Here is a 22,113-nt window from a genome sequence, read left to right as displayed (position 1 = left end):
GGTGCAGTTACATAGTTACACATTAATACAGTTCTAAAACAGAGAAGAAAATGCTTGAGATGCCTCACTCCATGGTGCTTATTTAGTTCTAAATGCTAACCGTTTCAAAGAGAGATGTTTGCAGTGATTTGTCATTCAACAAAACGTTACCAAAGTGTGTACTGGGGGGAGGGGGTGGGTGCAAGAGGGGTATGCAACCAGTTAAGCTCCTTGAACGTATTTCCATTGGAATTATTTTTCTAAAGCATATTAGACAAATTATGATACTCCCTTGGCAATGAAAAAGGCAAATGTACGTATTCTAGCCTTTGCTATACTTATTCTGCTTTACTTTTGTTTTTTTCTGTAGCAGTTTGACCCATACATTTATTGACAGATGAGTGGTAAAGTCACTCTTCTGCTCCTTGCAGTTGGCTTTTTCCTTTTGTCCCATTGCAATGTGAACTTGATAGATAGGAATAGATCAATGCAAACTGACAACCATATGTAGTTCTTAAACACTTACCCCTGAACTAAAATGTTTTTGAAAGTAATAGTGCTCTCACTATAGAATAAATGCCTAGGATTTTTTAGGTTAAAGAAAAGATGACTGAGAGGGCGGTAAGATAGTGAAGAATGGTGTGGAAAAAGCAAAGTAGTATTTGCTATTTCTCCTAATGATAAAATTAGGTGATATATGATGAAATTCTTAGCTGGTTTTAAATGAGCAAAAGGAATGCCTCCCCCTCCCTGCCACCTCATCATTAACTTGTGGACATCATTGCCATAAAATGTTGTAGAGGCTCAGAATTTAACCATGGTCAAAAGGAGGCTGGACCTATTCATGGAAGGTAGGCTTATCAGTGGGTTTTAAACATGGTAGTTAGGACTTCCTAGGTCTCTGCATGCTGGAGTCTGTTTAAAAGAAGGGGGGAGGGAGCGAGGGCAGGAAAGATCAGTCTGATACGCCCTACTTAAATACTGTTTCCCTTAGCAAGCACACTGCTGCTTTGAGATAAAGATGGATGGACCTGTGATCTGACCCAGTGTTTGGAACATGTTCTATAACATTTATTTTTTCCATGTAAATAGTTTTGATTGCAGTGGTGAAACAATACCTCTAAAGTTCATTCACTCCATTAGACAAATATCATTTCTGTATCCAGGTAATAACTAATCCTCTAACTGAAGTGTTGTCAAGACCCTCTGCAGTAGCAATTAAAGGGAAATGGTGAAAAGTAAATCCCCTGCCTGAAAGGGTTTATTTTAGAAAGGTAGAAAGGAAAAAAGGAGAGTTGTTTTACCACTTACAGCCCTTTCCCTTACCTTCTCTAGCTATATGTCTACCCCATTTCAGATTACTTTTTAAAGGACCTGTCCCTAACTGACTTGGTACTTCAAAATTTAGATTTGAAAAAAACCTCAAATCCACTGGAAAAAGGCTTATAGTAAATAGCTTCTGTTCAATCCACAATAAAAATCTGCAAAAGTAAACAATTTCATAGTGTAATCTTATCTTGAGGTCTAGGTCAAAAGAACTTCTAAGATAAGGCACATTAGCTTCCCTTCTTTAATATGTGGGGATGGCTAGCTTGGTTTCCCTGTAAATCTTGCATAAAGGGATGATCTGCTAAATTATAGGAAGACCCAAGCTAAGTGCAGATCAATCTGTTAACTAAATCATAAATTCAGTGAAAGTTAAGACTGAGTTAATACAAACAGAAAAGCCTGCCCCTGCAACCTAAGTAGTAAGATACCACACCTGGGAAACAAGAAGATGGAGTCAGGAATAAATTATCCAAATCTGTTTTTTGGATCTTGCACCTTATTACTGAGGAAATTCAAGGGGCGAACTATTTTGTAGGAAAAACAGATGGAGTAAAAACTAAGGTTTCACCATTATGCCTATCATATCTGTTATCTGTTGGGACCTTCTGTGGCATTGGGTCTTTCCCTCTGCTGATCCTAAAAGGTGTCCTGACTAGACACAGCCAGAGGGGCTGACCAAATGATGTCCCTCCACCAGGCTTGCTTCAGTTCTTATCACCACTTGAAATATGTGTTCCTGCACTTACCCGTCCTTTTCTTTCTCAATATTTTTTTTTGCTTTTTCTTCTGTTTATGTCTGGTTTAAACTGATCAAGATTGGTGTAAAAGCAACACAGCTCTAAGCTTGGTCACTAATAGCCTGATGGTGGTACCAGCTTGCCAGGCCTCAAGTGACTGATAAAACCATGCTGGGCTTTGGTTTCTCCAGCAGCAAGATTACTAGGGACAGCAGCTGCATGTCCTGTCTTTGCTGTTCTTTGCTCTCATTTCCACTTTTGTAGGTGTACTCTTTTGACCTTACAAAAATGAGATTGAATTCTAATACCACTTCCAGCCTCATTTTGAGTATTTCTCTCTCTTCCCCAAAAAGGATAATAACCTCAGACAGCATCAAAAAAACTGTCAGATAACCAGTGGTGCTGTGTAAAATGCATATGCACTCTCCACTGCAAAGGCTGGAATATAAGGACTCTCCTCCCCCCAGATGTCACAATTGACAGACTACTCTCCTACCTAGTGAGAGGTTTGGGTTTGAAGCTCCTCAGCCAGAGAAGTGAGATGTTTCTTGAGTTGGGTGGGTACTTTAACCACCATGCCACCCAGCACTAGAACTGAAACAGGGAAGTTGCCGAGACAGGGGAGTAGGAGGGCAAGACAGGGGGAGTGAGGCATCCTACAGCTCTATTCCAGCCCCCATGTCCTACCTTTACATAGTCCCTGAGGCTCATGTCCTGCTCATTCACCTCTCCTTAAGCTACTGGCCAAGAGCATTCATTGGGGGTTGTAGCTTTTAATTACACCAGAGATTCTCAACAAGGGTGCCATGGCACCCTGAGGTGCTAAGATATTCTTTTAAGTGGCATAGAGTGCTGTGCAATATTAGCACTGTTAGGTGTGCGAACACTTAGAGACAATTCATAAGATCAACCCAGATATTTCAAATAGGAATCCACACTGTAAAAGGTATTCTCCCCTTTGTGGTCTTTCTGAGTTCTTTGCAACGGAAGAATGGCTTTATTAGATTTCATTTGTCTTTTTTGACTATAGAAGAGAGCTAGCATTTTATGGCCGGTGTCTTGAGTCTAACAAGCTGAGAACCACTGAACTACACAATACAGAATAAGAGAAGACATATAAAAGCTTAACCCCCATCTTCCATGGAAAATCAGTGGAGATTTCTGTATATCACCCTTTGTTTTAATGAGAAATCCCTCCCTAAATCAACACCTTTACCATCAATGAGCTTATACCCCTAAGGTTTTTCTGATATTTCTCTTTTATAGAACTCCATACCTTGTCTGCATTTTGTAGGATTTTCTGTTAAAAATCTATGTGCATGTTCTTTAAGACATTCTTGAAATAAGATTTCACAATTCCTTCAGCCAGGTTTCACAATTATTCCTGGTTACAGAAAAAGAAAGACCTGTACTTAGAACTACTCAGCTTATTAAGGAGCACTGCTCTTTTCTTGCACTTCTGACAGAACAGAAATGCTCTTAAAAACTACTGTATGTAGTTTAGTACCAAGTTGTTCTGAGAACTTACTTTTCCAACTCCAGTAAATTATATGGAATCTGACATGCTTCTAGATATACTGTTCTTCAGAGACAAAGTAAGCAGTACTACATGTCACCATTAGTTTAATACTGTAGTCATGATCTCGTGTGTTATGGTGCAGTATGAGAAGAAGAAACAAACCTTTAAGTGTACAACATGTTAAAGTTTTATGTTAGTCTTTACCTTTAAGCTCTCTTTACATAGTAGTTCATTGAACATATGAACATTGTACATATGACTAAAGGTGAAGACTAGTCCCCTACAAAAATCAACAGCTGCTTCTAACAGCATCTATATACACAATAATTTTTATATACAAAACAGAACAGATTCCCTTTCACAATATATTTTCCCAAATTCACTGCCTATTAAAAAAAAAACATTAATAATTTTCTAGAGTTCTTAGGAGGCTCTAGAACAAGGTAGATATACATCTTCATTAGTTTTTCTCTGAAGGTTCAAATTTTCTCCACTCCTCAAAGCCGCCTGCATAATGCTGAACTCTGAAAACATACAGAGGATAGGCAGTATTATGGAAGTGCTACTGATAATCTTGTGAAAAGTGCTTGGCTAAAGGAAAGAATAAACAGAAAAACCCAAACCAAAACCACAAATCATCATATGTAAAACTGCATTGCACCAAATGACAGAATTCATTATTACAAAGTAGAATCTAACTGCTCCTGGTGTCAAGGAAAAAATGCAAGGAATGAAATGGCAGTAAATCAACTACTTGATTAAGGGTCGAAGGTGGGGAGGAGAGGCTCAATACTTGATCAATTAGTTGCTCACTCACACATCCCAGATGTTAGGTTTAGGAGAGGATTAAAGATAGCATCTAGGCCCACAAAGAATGCCAAGAGTTTTATATATCAGTTAAATTCCCTCTTGTCTTGGCATCAAAGTAACAAGAACCCCGCAGGCTAAATACAGCTTTCAGTTACACCTTTAGTGCCTCAACTATCTTCAAGTTATGCTCTTCAACTAGGAGGTCAAGTGTATTCTGAGAACATATCATTGAAGGCAATGGGCTTGCACAGGTGACATTGCAATTTCAAGTTAGCTACCAATTCTGTTAACATGCAGGAAAGCAAGACTGCTTATCCTCCCAGAGTTGTTCTGATTCTACGGAGGTAATAAATAGTGAAAATGATGTATTATATCAATAGACAGTGAGAAACAGCCAAATAGAAGTCAAACGGGAACATGAGTACTGGTCATCCTATTTCATCTTTCATATTTGAATTTCCTGTAACGATCATCTTGTAAGGCTCCAGATGAATATTCTGCTTTTCAACAGGAGCCCTTTCATTGAAGAACATTAACCTATCCTTTATACAGGAATGTATTTGGACTGCAGTTAGCTTACCTGCTGAAACCCAAAGACATGGCAATATCCAATGCTCTCTTGCTTCTCACTCCTGCCATGCAGGAGAAGACTATGTGGTCCAATTTAGCAGGCATATCTTGACTGTACTGCTCTTTGAAGTCTTCTGGGTTCATCTGTAGAGCTTCCACAACTTCACCCACTGTAAGGAGATGCAAAGCCTCATTTATGTTTAATCAGGGGTGGGCAATTATTTTGGCTGGAGGGTCACTTAACAAGTTTTGGTGAGCTGTGGAGGGCTGCACACAAAATCAGAAGATATCATTTTAACTAATAGGTGGGAAAAAAAACAAGTCACATGCTAAAAATCAAACATCTACTATAATATATTTTAATTTTATTTAAAAAATAGTATTTGTCCTCATTTTTTTGAGTAGTGTATATAAAGGCAATTGCATAATAGCTCAGAATAAAGTCTGAGCTACACCCCAGAATAGTCTTACTCTTGTATATGATGTGGGGGTGTATAGGGAATTGTATGAGATGTGGGAGGGTGCTGCCTGGTCCCTAAGTCTGGGGAGCTGGCCGGGGGGGAAGAGTGGGGAGGAACAAAGGGTGGACAGGGGACATGTGCAGCACAGCTCGCCCTGGGTGGTGCAGCAAAGGTGCGGTTCGTGGCTATCCTTGTGACACTCCACATGAGTCTGAGCCCCATCTGCTCCTGCCTGGGGCAACCCATGCTGAGCTTCCTCCTGCACCTACCAGTCCCAGTCAGTGCACACAACTTCCCAGCTGGGCTGCTCCTAGTGTGGCTGCAGCTGCCGCTTAGCTCCCCCCATGTCCAGCAGCTCCTCCGCACCCAACACAATGAGCAGCCACCTGTAGGCAACCAAGTGGGTAAAAGGCAGCTGGGGCTGGGGCCCCACCTGTAGCTGCTCCCCGCCCAGGAGCAGCACAGTAGGGCAAGAGGAGCTGCTGGAGACCAGCAGCAGATGGGGAGGGTGCCAAGCTATATCCTGGTAGCTGCATCCAGACCAGGAGAAGCCCCACCAAGAAGGTGTGCATGCTGGCTGGGGCTGGGGCTGGGGCTGGGGCCAGGGAGCATGGGTAGGAGTGTGGCATGGGCTGCGCTGGGTGGGGCTCACCCCATGCAGAGCGCTGCAGGGACAGCCATAGGTCAGGTCCAATTAATTGGTGGGCACTCCCTGCAGGCCAGATCCAGCCCACAGGCCATATTTTGTTCAACCCCACATTTTAATCCATGAAGCAGTTTGGTTTGTGAAGATTTCCAATAAGTAGTTTTTATGAAGTCATCACTAGGCAGCTTCTGTTATTTTGGAGTTTCCCCCCACATGCCCCCACTACTGATTGGCAGAGGGGACCTATCACTTGCTGCTTGTGCCTGATGGCCAGAAGGTGAAAAATGCAGCTGCAGTTTCAGGTGTGGGTGGCGAGCAATACTGTCCCCTCTGCCAATCAGCGGCAGTGGGAAGGGGCACACGGGGGGAACTCCAAAATTAAAGAAGCCTTAATGCCACATGCTTCCAATGCGAATTCCAGAGATCCCATGTCATCACTACTTGTTTGCAAATTTGTTCTCAGTGGTCTTTGACCTTTTGACTATTTAGTCATGTTTATGATCACTTACATGGTATATTGATGGACCCAGGGATTTTTCCAAACTTGCCAATTTCCCATTTCTCTCGGACATCAATATGAATAGTTTGGGATTTTAGGAGGTCTTTGAGTTCTTTGTAGGAGATATTGTGATCAGTAGTAGTGGAAAGGTTATAAAAGATCACATTTATAGTCTTCAAATCTGGGAGAGAAAAGGATAATTATCCCACCAAGAACTGGAAATAGATCTGACACTTTCATGCACTCTTATTTGTAACACTTTTTAATCCAGGAGACTTGCCACTGAAAATTCTCTAACATCTATATTTGCAAATGTCAAGGGAATCCTTGAAAAAGAATTTGCTTTCTACATTTGATTGCTGTTAAAAAATAAATTCCATTTCTTTTTGCCAGCTAAGAAATCATGAAGGCAAAAATCATGAAGCTACTGGAAAAATTAGTGAAGCTTTAACTACAAAAATGCAATGTATTCTTTGTTAGTCTTACATTAAAGATTGTGCTCTTTGGTACAAATATTGATCCACTCGCATTTTAACAGAATTCTGATGAGGAAAGAAAGTTAAGCAAAAGGTAGGGAAAAGTGATATCTTAGGGCGCGTCCCCATGAGTGCACATGTGCAGTTTGTAGCACCGCAAACTGCTAATTTGCACTGTAGCAAATTTTTTTTGATACTGGGAGATCCCAGTGTAAAAAAAAACTGCCACTAAAAAAAGTGGTGCAGCACACGCAGCAATAGTGTGAGCTGCCAGAAAGAGAGCCTGCCTACTGGGCAGGCTCCAAGCACCTGGATCGCTGCCACTGCTGCCGTAAAAGGCCCTAGGACAGGCTGCTGGGGCCAGCCCAAGTGGTGGCCCTAGCTTCCCTTACCCCACCAAGAGCAATTTACTGCACACCCAAGCACGTGAGCAGGGGTGTGCCCAGGGAAAAATAGCAGCAGCACAAATATGTGCCACTGCCATTTGTCCTGCAGGGAACATGCACCCCTGCACATGCGCACTCATGGGGACATGCCCTTAGAAGCTTACTGGTTCAAAGGCATGATCTTTTGTAGGCAACAACATACTTCATCAGATGTCATTTAAGGAGAAACCAGAGCTCTGGAGTTGCTTGTTCTACTTGCAAATTCCCAGCACCAAGGACAGCAGGAGAGTTCTACTACACTAAGTTTGGCCAATTAAGGGACTAATAACTCGGGTTCAGCTCAGTTGGATAATGGAGTACTCATTGCTGTCATCTACCCAAAGTCTTAATCTCAGCAAACATGTCATTACAGTTAGGAACTTGCATTTTTATGCTCTTATAAACTTACCTTATAAAAGGAATCCCCAAATAACTACAAAAAGAAGCACTTTCAGGCCCTTTTACACCAGAAAGCAAACACAGGAATAAGACAGTTTCATTTTTAACCTTGTTGCCTTGAAAGGATGCATAATAAAAACAGTGATGTCCTGTACAAGTACCCTGTATAGAAGCAGAGTTCTTCTATGGCCAGTTACAGGGAAACCAAAGGTTTAAAATAGATCTTTCTAACTCTTCTATCTGAAGACAGAGGTGGTAATCTACACTAGTCTGCAATAATCAGACGGAAGGTAGCATAGGATTGTCCATCTCTGGTATGGCTGGGGGGCACATACACCACCAGTGTGCAGCCACCATATCACACTGTGGTGCAGCATGTGCACCACTGTTGTACTTCCTGACACACAGGTCCCTACCACCAGCACACAGAGCCCTAGGATCCTTCCTCCCAGGTGGCACACAGACCTTCACCCAGGCCCTGCCCCACGCACGGCAGCAAAAAAGGCAGCTGCTGGGGCCTGTAAGCCACAACCTAAGCAGTCAGCACTCCCTAGCCACCTTTGGACTGCCTTGAGCTAGGGCACAGCAGCCTGTTGGGCCACATCCAGATGAGCATGGGCTTGCAGCGGCATAAATAGCAGCAACTCAAATTTGTGCCACTACTTTGTGCTGTAGTACCTGTCCCTGTACATGCCCTTTGTTGTGTACATGCCCAGGTCCTCCCAGCTCCCGGCTGGGCTTCATGTGCTACAGGGAAGGAGGGGGACTGGATGGGGCACAGGGTGCCTCAGTACAGGGCTAGCTGGCAGGAAGCCCCTGAGCTGAGACACTCTGCATCCCAGCCAGCCAGGGAGTGGCACATGGAGATGAGGGAACAGTGAGCTTAGAGCTGTCTGCTCCCTCATCGCCATGCGCTGTGGAGGCCCTGAGCTGGGGGGCAGTATGTCTCAGCTCGAGGGCTCCACAGGCCACTTCCTGGCTGGGGCACAGTGCCTCAGTGCCGGGGCTCCTTGTGCTGAGGCACGCAAACAGGGGAGTAGCCAGCCCAGGGCTGCCTGCTCCACAGTCTTGAGGCACACTGCACTCCAGCCAGCAACTCTCTGGCTTCCTGGACACAGTGCACCTCAGCTCAGGGGCTCTGCAGCACTTTGTCCTGGCACACAATTTTGGCATGCTTTGTGCTGCTTTTTTGTGGGGGAGAAGAAGGGGGTGTGGCGGGGAGTTTGCTACTAGGAAATCCCGGTAGCAAATATTGTCCGCACACTACAACTTAGCAGCTCTGCCCGTGGTTTAACATGCAACATGTGCAGTCTGTGGTTCCACAAAGAGGCTTGTGGCACCACTGCCCATGCCTCTGTTTCTGGATATGCCCTTAGAAACCAACTGACTCAGCGGCCTGATCTTCTGTAGGCAACTACCCCCTTCATTAGGGCCAGACACAGGCATGAGCGACCTGAGTGGCTGCCCAGGGCCTGGACAGAAAGGGGGCCCGAAAATGGTAATTCATTAACATCATCTCTGGCAAACCGGGGGCCTGATACTAAAACTTTGCCTAGGTCTGCCAGCAATCTAGGTATGGTGCTTGTCCTTCCTGGGATGCATGAACAGCACGTGCTCCCGGCAGCAGTGAGCAGGGCAGCTCCCGCAGACACCAGAGGCGGGGCGAGCACCAACCAGGGGTCGGCAACACTGGCAGCACTGACAGCAGCCAGGGGCGATCATGGACTGCCCTTAGACACCGCCAGCAGGGTGCCAAGCAGCAACTGCCTGCAGGCACCACCGACACTGTTGGCATTGCCTTTTTGCAAGGGGTGCACCGCCATATGCAGGGGACACACATGCACCCGCGTGAACACCCTACGTGTCACCCCTGCCAGGATGCCATCTGAGAACCAGAGCAGCCTTTGCTTGCCTGGTCACCGAACCTGCCCGGCCTTTCCAGCTAAAACCAGACAACCAGTTTCACCTGGGGTGGATCAGCCTGAGATCACACACACTGGGCGCATACGGCAAAAAACTGGAGGGACCCTCCTCGTGCCAAGGCACCCTGTCAATTGGTACGGGACAAGGGGCTGATGTTTGCTGTGCGACAAACCCTCCCATCCCAATCAAGCCCCGCTAGCCTGTCTTTAGTCTCCAAGCCCAGTACCAGCTGGCGCTCGTGGGGGCTCCAACCCGGTGCTGCTGGTAAGGGGAGGTTGCTTTTATCGGGCGTCGCTGCAAAGAAGCCTCCGCCCCGCAGCGCCGCACTCACCGGGCACTGCCCACAGCCGCGGGCGGCAGCGGGTGCTCCGGCCGCGCGGGGCCAGCACGGCCCAGGCAGCCCGGCACAAGCTGCCACAGCCCCGCATGGCCCAGGCGCCCGCCTGCGGGGAGCGCGGGCAGGCGAGAAGCAGAGGGCCCCACCGTCGGCTCCACGTGACTGGACTCCGCCTCCAGCGCGTGCGCGGCGGCCCCGGCTCGTGGGGGCCGGATGCAAAGGGAGCCCCTCGCCTACCCCTGGGCGCAGCAGGCCCTGCGCGTTGAGGGGCCCGCGCGTCCCCTGCGTCTCGCAGCGGCTGCACGTTTCCGCGTGGAAGGCCTGCTAGTGGAAGCCGGGCACCTCCTGCAGTAACAGCTACAGGCTCGGCCGTTGAGAAGCTTGTTTCCCCTGGCTGCTGCCTGAAAACAGGTGGCATGGGAAAGGTTAAGGTAAGAGGGGAAGGTTTTTCCCGCGCAGTGAGCTCTTCTTGCCTGTCTGCCAGAAGACAATCCTGACAGAAGGTTTGTCAGCTCAGTACTTCAAGCTCATGACTTAACAACCAAAAGTCATTATTAGTTGGGCTTAAAACTAGGTGTTCAAATTTGTTCCCTCCTTCTGATTTTTGAACTTTCCAGAAGCTGCACCTGCCCAGTTTGGGAAATCATCATGATGTAAAAAACATTAAGTTCCCTTTTCACTTCAGGTTTTAAATACACTTTAGACTTCACTACAATAGGTGTCATAGGCGATGCATAGGGAGGGCACAGGGGGCCCATGCCCACCCTGAGATTGGCCCTTGCCAGCTGGGGAGTGGGGGTGTTGAGTGAAGCGCTAGCTGGTCCCCCCCGCCGCCCCGCAGATTGGCACTGAGAAGTGCCAGTAGCACTGGCACAAGTGCTGGTGGCACTTCCAGTTTTGCCACCGGTGCTGATTGGCCACTGTGGTCCTCTCCGTCTGGATCAGCTGCTGTTGGACACCCCCCCTCCACCCATTGGCAACTAGCCACTGGTGCCCCCAGGACTCCAGAGGCACTAATCACCCATGATAGGTGCGGCCAATATATTATATGATGTATAATAAATATATTGTCCTAAGGACAGTGCTGAATTCCGGTTTAAGCAAATTAAGCTACAGTTTAGGGCCTCACAATAAATTAGGACCTTTAAATTAGGAAAAAAACCTGACTCAATATTAAATTTTATAATAATCTGTTGGTAAATAAAGGAGATATGTGAAAATGATGCTCTAAATATGAACATTTTCGTTCTAATGACAAAAATATACATACATTGGATTATTTTTATCATATGGGGTCTCTTAAATTGGACATAGTTTAGGGCCTCAGCATGTCATAATCCAACACTGCCTAAAGATCTCATCCTCATGTTATCAGGATGCCGTTAGGTAAATTCAGAAGTACCTCCTGAAGGAAGAGGTATAAATCTGCCCTGCCCAAAAGATTTATTCAGGATAAAGCAAATCTAAGGCACTTGTGGTGCAATCAATCTGCACAGATCTGATTGCAAAACTTGAACAAAGAGGAGATTTTTCTAGGACATATAGCTGAACCATTTTGATACTCAATTCCTAAAAGAAAACCTGTTAGAAAAAAGTAAAGCTGCTTTCTTGCTCACACTTCCATGTGTGCTCAATATAAGTATTTTTCATGGTCTTGTTGCAATCCATGATGGGGCGGCTCATCGTAGTAAAGTTGAACACATAAGTGTCCGCAGGATCAGTGTCTGCACTGTGCAGTACAGAATTCATCATTTTTCAGAAAAAAAATCTTGATTTTACAAAAGTGAATAGCTTTGTAAATAAGGCCCCATACCTGAAAAGAAGCCAGTACCAACTACACAGAAACAAATCAGACATTTATTCAATGTTTTCATATTAATCTGCCTTAAGTAACTCATGGGCAACTTTGGTTTCAACTAGCTCTAGTTCGTAAGTTGTCAACATAATCAATGCATAAACATTATAAAACTATTGCAGAGTTTCATCGATAATAAAATGTGTTGAGTCAGTAAAGCCGAATAAATCAACAACTTTAGATCTGGCTGTTGTCTTTTTAGAAGTGTAGCAGAACATGTTCCATGAGGTGATAATCACTTTTAGATTCACTTCTTAGTTAGTATGATCCCTTCCGCTGTTTGACATGTTTTGCTTTAAATAGCGAAATCATATTTCTAAATGAATATAAAAAGATTAAACAACTGCAAGAAATACACAACAAATAAGAATATGAAGCCAATTAAAAGAGTGTAAAATTGTACAAGGGATTGATTAACATAATGAGATAGATAATTAATATTTATTATTATTTGTTGAGAACCAGAACAATTGCTGTCCCAATGAGGCTACCATGTAGAGAAACTATATAATTGGCAATTCAAACACATAATTTTAGGTAAAAAGGCTGCCAGCAATGAGCTTCTCTGCATATGATGAGTCCCTGGCTGCCAAGCTTGGAGGGCGCTGGTGGCTCAATTAAGTTCTGACCTACCTCCCACTTTCCTTTGTGTTGGGTGGGGCAGACTCCCTCAGGTAGTGGAGAATTCAGCTAGGCAGGGCAGGGAGGGAAAGGGAAAGGAGGGGAGGAGAGGACCCAGTGTTCCCCTGCAGTTGGGGCCCTTGGCTCCAGTTGTACAGCCCAGGTGTGGGTGGGTGAACTGGTGCAGGAATGGGTGGCAGAGGCACCCCCTCCATCCCCCTGGACCATCTCTTTGTGTGGGGATTACTGGGTGGGTGCAGCAGGCACATGGTGCAGGTGATGGACTGGGCTACCCAAGCTGCCAGATGAGGCTGAGGCTGGGGAATGTACCAGGACCTGGCGTTGGAGCCCCGAGGGGCCCTCTCCTGCTGAGTCCTGGTGCTTGCTGGGCCGTGGCACAGGCTCCAGCAGCCCGTCTGTGCTAGAGAACACACGGTGGGTCTTGCCAGGGTCCATCAGGCCCAGGATCTGGTCTAGCTATCACTGGAAGGGCATGGACCTGCAAGCAGGCCTTGAGCAATGGTTATAGTCCCTGACTTGGACCCACTGTGTCTGGAGGGCCGTGACCTTTTTGCGGCACTGTTGGCTGGAGTGCTGCTGGCTGTGCTCCCGGATGTGCTTAGCCATGACCATGCATATGGGCCTTGGTTTTCATGACCTGGTCAAGCTACCACTGCACCTCTGCATCACCCTAAATTGCTATAAGGTCCATGGTCTTCTATTCAGTTCAGTTTGGCTCCTGGGCCACTGTCTTCACTGTCAGGAAGGCCTACATGAGGCAGGGCAGAGGGGAGAAGTCAGGCTGGGGCTCTGGGTGCCAGTGTTAGCTGCCATATGCCTGCTGGCATGGGGCATGGTGCCTGAGAGGTAGACTCTGCCCATCAGGAGTCCTGGGTGTCACAGCTAGGGTCCACAGGGCTGTAGGGTCCAAAACATACCCAAAGCAAAGGGGCACAGAGCCCACGGGGGCAATCAGGTGCTGGTACGTGCCCCAGGGGCAGAACCAAGGCCTGCAGGGCTGCAGCACCTGGCACATGCCTGTACTGGTGGGACACAGTGCCCAGGGGGCAAGCAGCAGCTGGCACAGGCCCCAGGTGTCAGGCTAAGGTCTCCAGAGGCCTGTTGCAGATAGCCAAAGAGCTGTCCCTACCACATGGCTGTAGAAACTGCCAGCCATGTGGCTCTGCACCAAGCAGGAGACTGGCCTTTTGCTGGTGCAGCTGACTAGACACAGTTTGCACCTATCGTCAACATCTACATGTGCACTAATGCACATTAGTTTAAGGCACCATTTTTCTAGCACCTGTATCTATTGGTACTAGCAAACAGCACATTAGACTAATCTAATGTGCAGTAATTGCCATACATGTGTAGATGATGGTGCTTTAGTGTGCATTAGATTAGTCTAATTTGCAGTAAAGCATCTCGTATAGAAACACCTGCTGGGCGTTTCTACACATGCATTAATGTGCTTTTACTAATGCACATTATATTTAGTATCTCCAATATGAGGTATTAAATAAATGTGCATGAGGCTGTGCTAATGCACAGTACTGCAAGTGCATGCTTTTTGGGTGACACTCAATGTGTAGTAGCCTATTCTACTGCACATTAGTGTATTAGCTTGGCATTTTTTATGTGCCACTTTAATGTGCGGTAGAATAGGCTCCTGTGCATTAAAGCGCATGTGTAAATGCATCCACTGTGTTCTTATTGTATTTAAGTCTATTAGAGTTAAGCCCAAATCCAACATTAAAGGGGTAAGTAGTATTTAGGATGGTTTACAAGGATTACAGATCTTACTCCTTTGGGACGGTGCAATAAGGTCCATTTATAGTTTCATAGTGCTCAGGGTCAGAAGGGACCTAAATAGATCATCAGGTCCAGCCCCTGCCCCAGGCAGAAATGAGTGCAGGGTCATAACACCCCAGCCAAATATCTGCTCAGCCTCCTCTTGAAGACCCCCAATGTAGGAGAGACCACCGCCTCCCTTGAGAGTCCATTCCAGAGCCTGGCAGCCCTAACAGTAAAGTAAGGTCTCCTGATGTCTAGCCTGAACGTTCTCTCTAACATTTTGGGGCCATTATTCCTAGTAACCCCAGGTGGTGCCTGGGGGAACAGAGCCTCACCCAGTTCTCACTGGTTCCCCCTGGTGAGTTTGTAAATGGCCACCAGATCCCCTCTCAAGCATCTCTTGTGGAGGCTGAATAAATTCAGGCCCTTTAGTCTTTCTTCGTAGGGCGTGACCCGCTGGTCCTTGACCATGCGAGTGGCCCTCCTCTGGACCCTCTCAATGCTAGCCACATCCCTCCTGAAGTGCAGCGCCCAGAACTGGACGCAGTACTCCAACTGTGGCCTGACCAATGCCACATAGAGGCGAAGGGTCACTTCCCTGGACCTGCTTGTGATGCATCTGTAGATGCACAACAAGGTGCAGCTAGCCTTACTGACTGCTTTCTCGCATTGGCAGCTCATGTTCATCCTGGAGTCAGCAATGACTCCACGATCCCTTTCTGCCACTGTGTTGACAAGAAGGGTGTTCCCCAGCCTATAGGTGTGTTGCTGGTTCCTTCTCCCTAGATGTAGCACCCTGCACTTGTCTGTGCTGAATTCCATCCTATTCTCCTCCACCCACCTCTGGAACCTGTCTAGATCTAGCTGGATTCTGTCCCTCCCCACCAGCGCGCCCACCTCGCCCCACATCTTGGTGTGGTGTCGTCAGCAAATTTGGACAGTGTGCTTTCCACCCCCACATCCAGATTGCTGATAAAGATGTTGAACAGTACAGGCTCCAGGACAGAGCCCTGGGGGACTCCACTGCCCACATCCCTCCAGGTCGAAAATTGTAAAAAAGAGATGGTAAAACAACTCTCCCACCTTTTAGCCCAATAACCTAATGATTAGGGTGCTCATCCACAAAGTGGGTGACTTAGCTTCTAGGCCCCACTCACCTTAGAGGATTTGAACTTGCATTTCACTTCCCAGCAGTGCTCTAGCAATTAGGCTGTCAGCTAGGATTACCCACTCTTCACCCCACTTGATGAAGTTGGCCTACTGGAAAGTCAAGAAGGGAAAATCTATGGGGAAGGAGCTCTTGAGTTCTGACCCAGACCTACTGCCTTTTGTAAGATGTTTCTACATTTTAGATTGGTTAAAAAGATAGACAGCAAATAGGATAGCGTCTGTCTGCCCTAGTAGAGCCAGAAAGCCCCCTTCCTCCTCACACACACTTTTCAAGGCATTTTATGCTTTTTCTAGATTTCTCTTTTGGTCCCACATATTTTTCCCTTTTGGCTGCTCAGTGGGAAAGTTTCAACAGGATGGAGATTGGGGGTGCTTAATACATGGTTGGTGCATGAATGATGTGTGCCTCCCGCAGCTGGGGGGCCACAGCAGTGGCGGGAGTGCAGCGGCAATAAGTAGGGGAGCTCCTGCAGATGCCGCCGGTGCTGTTGGCAGTGGGGGGTGGGCAGGCGCTGATCAGGGATTGGCAACCACCCACAGATGCTGCAGGCAGCAGCCAGCAGGGATCAGCAGCACCTTTCTGTAGGAGTGCACCACCACAATCAGGGGGGTGCACGTGCACCTGCGTGCACCCCCTATACATTGCCCCTGGTTAGGTGGAGCAGGTTCTTTGTTAGGAAGTGGGAGAAGTTGATTCAAACCCTCTTGGGGACAGAGCCAACAACTTGAGTTTCCCAGACTCACGGAAAATGTCTTAACCACTAGACCAGGAGTGTGCTCAACAGGTTCCCACTCTCTATTCTAGCCTGACAAAGGGTATTTATACCCAAAAGCTTGCAAAGAAGAATTTTTCCAACTATTTGAGCTGGTCTAAAAAAGATATCAGATTTACCCAAAGAACCTTGTCTGCCATTGTCTGGTGTCTTCAGCTGGGAAGGCCCTTTGTTCAAGCTATTACCTGTTCCCTTGACACCTACTATGAGGAGCTCTAACAGCAGCCTATAGTCTATTTCTCTAGGAAAAGTTGGTCAGTTGTCCACCCCATATTCCAGTATAATATATATTGGTGTACAAAACAGATAAAAATTACAGCATTATAAATAAACGGTATATTCATACCCTGAGTACAGTGTAAGAGGGAGCTGATGCAGAATGGTTATTGATTTGCATTCTAATTTACAAGTTTTACCATATTGACAAGCCCTTAATTCTTTGCAGGATTGGAGCTTATATAACAAACATTTTTCTATAATCTTATTAAGAAAAATGTGATTATATTGTGTCGCAACTGCAAGATATTTCAGTATATTTTTGTGCTGTATTCTTGTTATTGGAAGATTTTCATGCTGAAGCATTGCTAAAATTACTGGTACTTTAAAAATCCTTTATTGTAATTTTGTCTTATCCCCTTGGTATTTGTTGTTATGTTAATAAAGAATAGTGTTTTTCCCCATTCACAAAGGGTATATATTTTGAGGAACCCATTGTTGACTTTTTAATTATGAGAGTTTTCTTACACAAAACAAATATATAATCTTTCCCAGTAACTAAAAGTATGACAAATTGAACCTGGCATATACAACTGGTTCGCTAGTTGCCTTTCTGCCGGCCTTTCCATATGGCATCCTTTTTGACAGACATTTGCAAAACTGTCATTTACAGACAGAATAAAAACCGTAACAATTGGTTGCAGTTTTATATGATTTTTGGCTTTTGCATGACATTGGCAGGAATAAATAAATTCTGTAGTTCCTATTTTGAAATAATCTGCACGTAAGTAGTGAAAACAATGCACAAAGATATTCTCTGTACTAGAAGCATTCAGATTTATAAACGTATTTTAAAAGACATAGATCAAATGTATATTACATGAAAGGCATAGGCAAAGGACATCTTCCTGCTGGGAACAAGAAAGGTTCCTGGCTAGAGGGTCTTGCCCCTCTGCTGAGCGTCAAACCAAATGCCAGATTTGGGGTCAGAAAGGAGTTTTATCCCATGGTCAGATTGGTATGGACTGTAAGGATTTTTGCATTCTTCTGCAACAAGGGGTGTAACCCTCTATCCTGGACCTCTTGAGCATCTATTGACAACAATTTATAGAAGCAGGATATTACCTACCGTGGTTCCCTGGCATTACCTGTGGCAGGTTAGGACATTAGGTCTAGGGGTTTAAGGTAATCTTATGTACAATTTTTAAATTATGGTTGCAGGATGGTTTGGATAGAGATGATCCTGCCTCAGGTTAGGAGGTTGGACTAGATAACCTATGAAGGTCTCTTTCAGCCCTACTTCTCTATGACTATATGGAGGGTATCCTGGTTATATTTTAATTTCCAATATTCATTTTTCAGGTAAGAACAGAACTACACAGACAAACAAAATACTAACTTGTTAGAGGTGGGAGTGCTCCATCAGGAGTCTTTCTAAAAGTGCAAGGCAGGGAGTTAGTGAAAGGAGGCTCCAGTAGTCCAAGGGATGAAAAAGAGGAATGGGAAACAACTTCCCTAAAAGGATTCCCTGTCATATTTATTTAATATTGTGTGACAATACCACTTAAAGGTACTGTTTCCAATCTCTCCCATTCTTTTTACCATTCTCCTCCTTTGAAAAGCACCGTATTCAACTCTTTCCTCTTACCCATGGTACTATCACTTATTGCCCAGCAGACTCTACCCCATGAGACTTCCTCTCTGATTTCAACTCCCGTCTTCTTCTCCTTTCTCTGTGGATATCTTCAGTTTCTATGTTGATGACTCATCTACCCACTTTGCTTCACATTTCACTGCCCTCACTTTGTCATTTGACTTGTGCTGCCTTGTTCAACTCTTTTACTCATTTAAAGGGCCATTCACTTGACATGGCCTTCATCAAGCATTACTCCCACTGATCTTTGCGTTGCTGAATTTCTCCTGACACTACCTGGTCTGTTTTGTCCCCTCCACATCTGTCATTCTGCCTTAACATGAGTTCCACTCCATCAGCACTGATGAATTCTTGTTTGCTTTTGGCCCTCTCCTCCCTGTCTTCTCTTCAGTTTCCTCTGTTGATTTGGTGCTGGTTTTCCCTAAGCTTCTTTGTCCTCTTCTGCCTTATCACAAAAGATCCGCACCCAAGCTGTGTCTCACTCCCGACATTTGCATCCACTACTCCTTTTCATGTGTTGTAGATTATTTCTGGGAGAACTGTTACCAGGGTGACTTCCTCCACAACAGATCCATTTTCGCTCTGTTCAGTTTTGCCACCTTCTTTGCTAAACAATTCTATATCTATGATTTTCACCACACTTTCACCACTTTTGACTCAGGTCTCACCCTGTACTTTCCATCTGATTCTATTTCTTTTTCTCTCTAAATAAAATCTTGCCAGTTTCTGCCAAGAGAAAATGACAACATACAATATGATTTTCCCCATTTCCTTGGTTACCTTCTCCTCTCCCTTCCTATAATTCTCTTGCTGCCTTCCCTGTCAAAGACAGAAGTTCTGTTCAGACAGATCTGCTTTCCCTCCCTAAATTCTCTATTTGTCTCAGTGATGTCCCTGATGCCTTTATCTCCTTGATGCCCACTTACCCTCTTTTTAATTTCTTACACTTCTCTAGCTCTTCTCGTCATAGTAAAAGCATGATTCCATTTCTTCCATCTTAAAAACAAAACAGGACAATACACTTGGACTTTACTGCTAACTACTGTCCTACCTCCTTTCTCTATTTCGTCTACAACAGGAGTGGGAAAAATGGCAGATAGGGTCAGCCACTGAACTCTACTTCCTAGCAGCCCTTACCCACGCCGCTGCAGCCAATTTCCATGGAGACCCCAGCAGACGGCGTGGAGCCAGGGTTTCCACAGAGACCAGCCCCAGCAGCACTGGCAGGGCATGTAGCTGGGTGGGGAGATGATCCCAGGCTGGGACTGGGATCTTGCAGCAATAACAGCATGGTCTGGAGCCGGGGGCAGAGCCACAATCCGCTGCCTGCACACCCCTGCCTGGGGAGTGTGGAGAGCAGATTGCAGTTCTTCTCTGGCTCTGGCCCATGCTGTGACCCCTGCGAGATCCTGGCCCCACAGCAGCTCCCCGCCCAGCTGTGTGCCCTGCCAGTGCTGCTGGGGCTGGTGTCCATGGAAACTCTGGCCCTTCAGTGTCACTGGCCCTGCCGCTGTTGGGATCTCTATGGAAATTGACTGCAGTGACATGGGCAGGGGCTGCTGGGAAATGGAGTCAGCTGCAGGCCTGATCCGGCCTGCAGGCCAGACTTTGCCTGCCCCAGCTCCATAAGCTCACTGAACATACTGCTTACAATCTACATCTGGTGCTTCCTCTCCAATTCAGCTTCAAATCCTTGCAGTCAATTGAAACTGCTTTTCCCCAGGTCTGTAAAAACCTTGTTAGCCAAATCTCAGAACCAGAACTCTGTCTTTATCATCACTGACTGTGAACCCTGTGCTTTCTGAATTCATCTTCCCATGGCTTCAGTGACTGCATCGTCTCCTGGTACTCCTCCTGACTCTCTAATCATTCCTTTTGTGTGTCCTTTAGAGCAGTTTTCTCATCTCACCCCTCATTCACTTTCCAAAGAGGTTCCCACAGGGTTTTGTCGTTTGTCTCCTTTTGTATCTTTATCTCTAATAATCTTATATCAAATTCAACCACCATCTGTATGTGAAAGACTTCCTGATCTACCTCTGCTGTAGACCTGCCTCCTCCAGCCTAAACACAAATTTGACCTCTCTCTCTCTGACATCTTCTTGTGCATAACTAGCCATCAGCTCAAGCCCCAAATGGCACAAACAGAGCTCTTAATGTTCAGTCCCAACCCTTGTCCACCACTGCTACTCTGGCCAACAGCATCACCATGCCTGTCACTCAGACCCATACCATGGGCATCATCTTTGACTCTTGACCTCTTTGTAGGATGTCACATCCAGACAGCCTTTGTGATTTCTCCCATCATGCTTATGGTGGGAAAAAGCTCCTCCTTGTAAACAGCTGCCAGGAGTTTCTCCCCACCATATTTTTGTCTTAAGAGCATAAGAACTGCTATTTACTGGGTCAGACCATAGACCCACCTTGGCCAGCATCCCGTGTCACACAGTGCTGAAAGGGAGAGTGGACTGGGTAAACAGGGATAGACTAGAAAGCAAATAGGGACTTATTCACTGTCTCTTTCGATACAAGAACTAGGGATCACAAAATAAAACTAGTTGATAGTAAGTTTAAAACTAACAAAAGTAAGTTCTTTTTTTCACAGGATGTGTGGAACTCATTGCCACCAGATGTTATAGAAGCTCACAGTTTAGCCAGATTCAAAATGGGATAGGACAGATTCTTGGAGGAACCAGGCATCAGTAGCTATTGAGCACAGGAATTGGGATATAGCCTCTGAACCAGTACTTCCTAGACCTTAAATACTGCAAGGGGTCCTACCCAGTTCACTCTCCCCTTTCAGCATCCACTCTTTGCCACTGCGTGACTCAGGTATGGTTTTTTTGGTGGCACTGAAAATGTAGCCACCAAATCCGTACAAGATGCAACCCCATCACTTCAGGATGTAAAAGACATCCCTGGTGGTCACGGTCGGTGCGGGCAACAGCATCGTGGATCACAATCTCCAGGAAGACCGCCAGCACCCTGCAGGCCTCCTGAGGCCAGCAACCGGCTTCACCCCGCCATGGGCCGGCTTCACGATCCCCTGGACGTTGTCACGAAAAATGCTGCCTTGGCGCCTCGTTTGCCCGGCCCCTCTTCCCTCTTTGCCGCCGCCGCACACGGTGGCCGAGATGGGGCTAGGCCTGGCGCAGCAAACGGCAGTTCTTGTGCCCCCCGCTCCTCCCCGGCTCGCAGCCCCCTCGCTCCCGGGCTCAGGAACTGCTCAAGCCTCTTTCGCGGCGTCTCCGCCTCGCCGCAGTGCCGGGGGCAGCGCCAGCCGGACCCGGGCAGCCGCCTGCGGGTAGCAGCGCCCCGCAGAGGAGCAGCCCGGCCGGGGGCGGCGGGCGGCGGGTGGCGGGCGGGGCCGGCCGGGCCGGGCCGGCAAGGAGCGGCCCTGGCGGAGGCCCAGCGTCCTTCGCTGCTTCCTGCCGCCGCGGGTCTGCGCGCCTGGAGCCGCTGCGTGAGTGCGGGTCGAGCGCGGCGGGAGGGCCCCGGCCCCGGGCAGTGACTGCCGCACGGCAGATACGGCCGCGGTCGGGCCGGGGCACCGGGAGGGGAGAGAGCGGAGCGGAGCGGGGGATCCTGGCGCGGGACTCCGGGCCCGAGCGCTGCCCCCGCGGCGGGCCGGGGCCGGGGCCGGGGCAAGGCAAGGCAGCAGGGCTGCAGCCATGTACATGTTCAGCGCCGCGCGTACGAGCCCTGCTGCAGGCTCAGGCGCTGCTGACATGCTACATGCAGGCAGAGCACAGGCGCAGACCCAGGTGCTGCACGTGCAGACACCCGACAAGGAGACCCAGACACACTGCACCCGCACACATGCGACAAGGAGACACGCCACACACGTTCTGCAAGGGGACCCAGACACACTACACAGACACAGTGCAAAGAGACCCGGGCAAGCTACACACGCAGACATGCAG

General features: G+C 47.0%; 2 protein-coding genes across 3 annotated transcripts in view; one reads left to right on the top strand and one right to left on the bottom strand.

Moving 5' to 3' along the window:
- Positions 1-124: 124 nt before the first annotated feature.
- LOC149872962 (uncharacterized) lies at positions 125-10,535 on the bottom strand. Its single transcript, XM_090037205.1, has 4 exons — positions 10,105-10,535; positions 6,561-6,731; positions 4,955-5,114; positions 125-4,088 (listed from the first exon to the last, which is right to left on the bottom strand). Exons 1-4 carry the CDS (start codon positions 10,526-10,528, stop codon positions 4,025-4,027), a joined length of 819 nt encoding a protein of 272 aa, XP_089893331.1. The 5' UTR covers positions 10,529-10,535; the 3' UTR covers positions 125-4,024.
- USP45 (ubiquitin specific peptidase 45) overlaps positions 10,407-22,113 on the top strand; it is a 146,371-nt gene continuing 134,664 nt past the window's right edge. Inside the window, exon 1 of one of the 2 annotated variants that reach the window (XM_090037182.1) lies at positions 10,407-10,541. The gene's annotated coding sequence lies outside the window, so the exon portion shown is untranslated. Of the gene's footprint in view, positions 10,542-21,158; positions 21,654-22,113 lie in introns of those variants that run through there. The other variant, XM_090037189.1, reaches the window with a different exon arrangement.

Source organism: Crocodylus siamensis, chromosome 1 (assembly GCF_052110815.1).
Source record: "Crocodylus siamensis isolate JL-2025a chromosome 1, ASM5211081v1, whole genome shotgun sequence".
Taxonomy (NCBI): domain Eukaryota; kingdom Metazoa; phylum Chordata; order Crocodylia; family Crocodylidae; genus Crocodylus; species Crocodylus siamensis.
Note: the sequence above shows the minus strand (reverse complement) of the source record. Positions and strands in the feature narration are given on the sequence as shown.

Coding starts and splice junctions, on each gene's coding strand:
- LOC149872962 (XM_090037205.1), bottom strand. CDS start 10,528: ATGCCACCTGTTTTCAGGCAGCAGCCAGGGGAAACAAGCTTCTCAACG. Junction 5,115..6,560: donor TGGGTCCATCAATATACCAT/GTAAGTGATCAT, acceptor ATCTCCTTACAG/TGGGTGAAGTTGTGGAAGCT. Junction 4,089..4,954: donor ATGTCTTTGGGTTTCAGCAG/GTAAGCTAACTG, acceptor GTATGTTTTCAG/AGTTCAGCATTATGCAGGCG.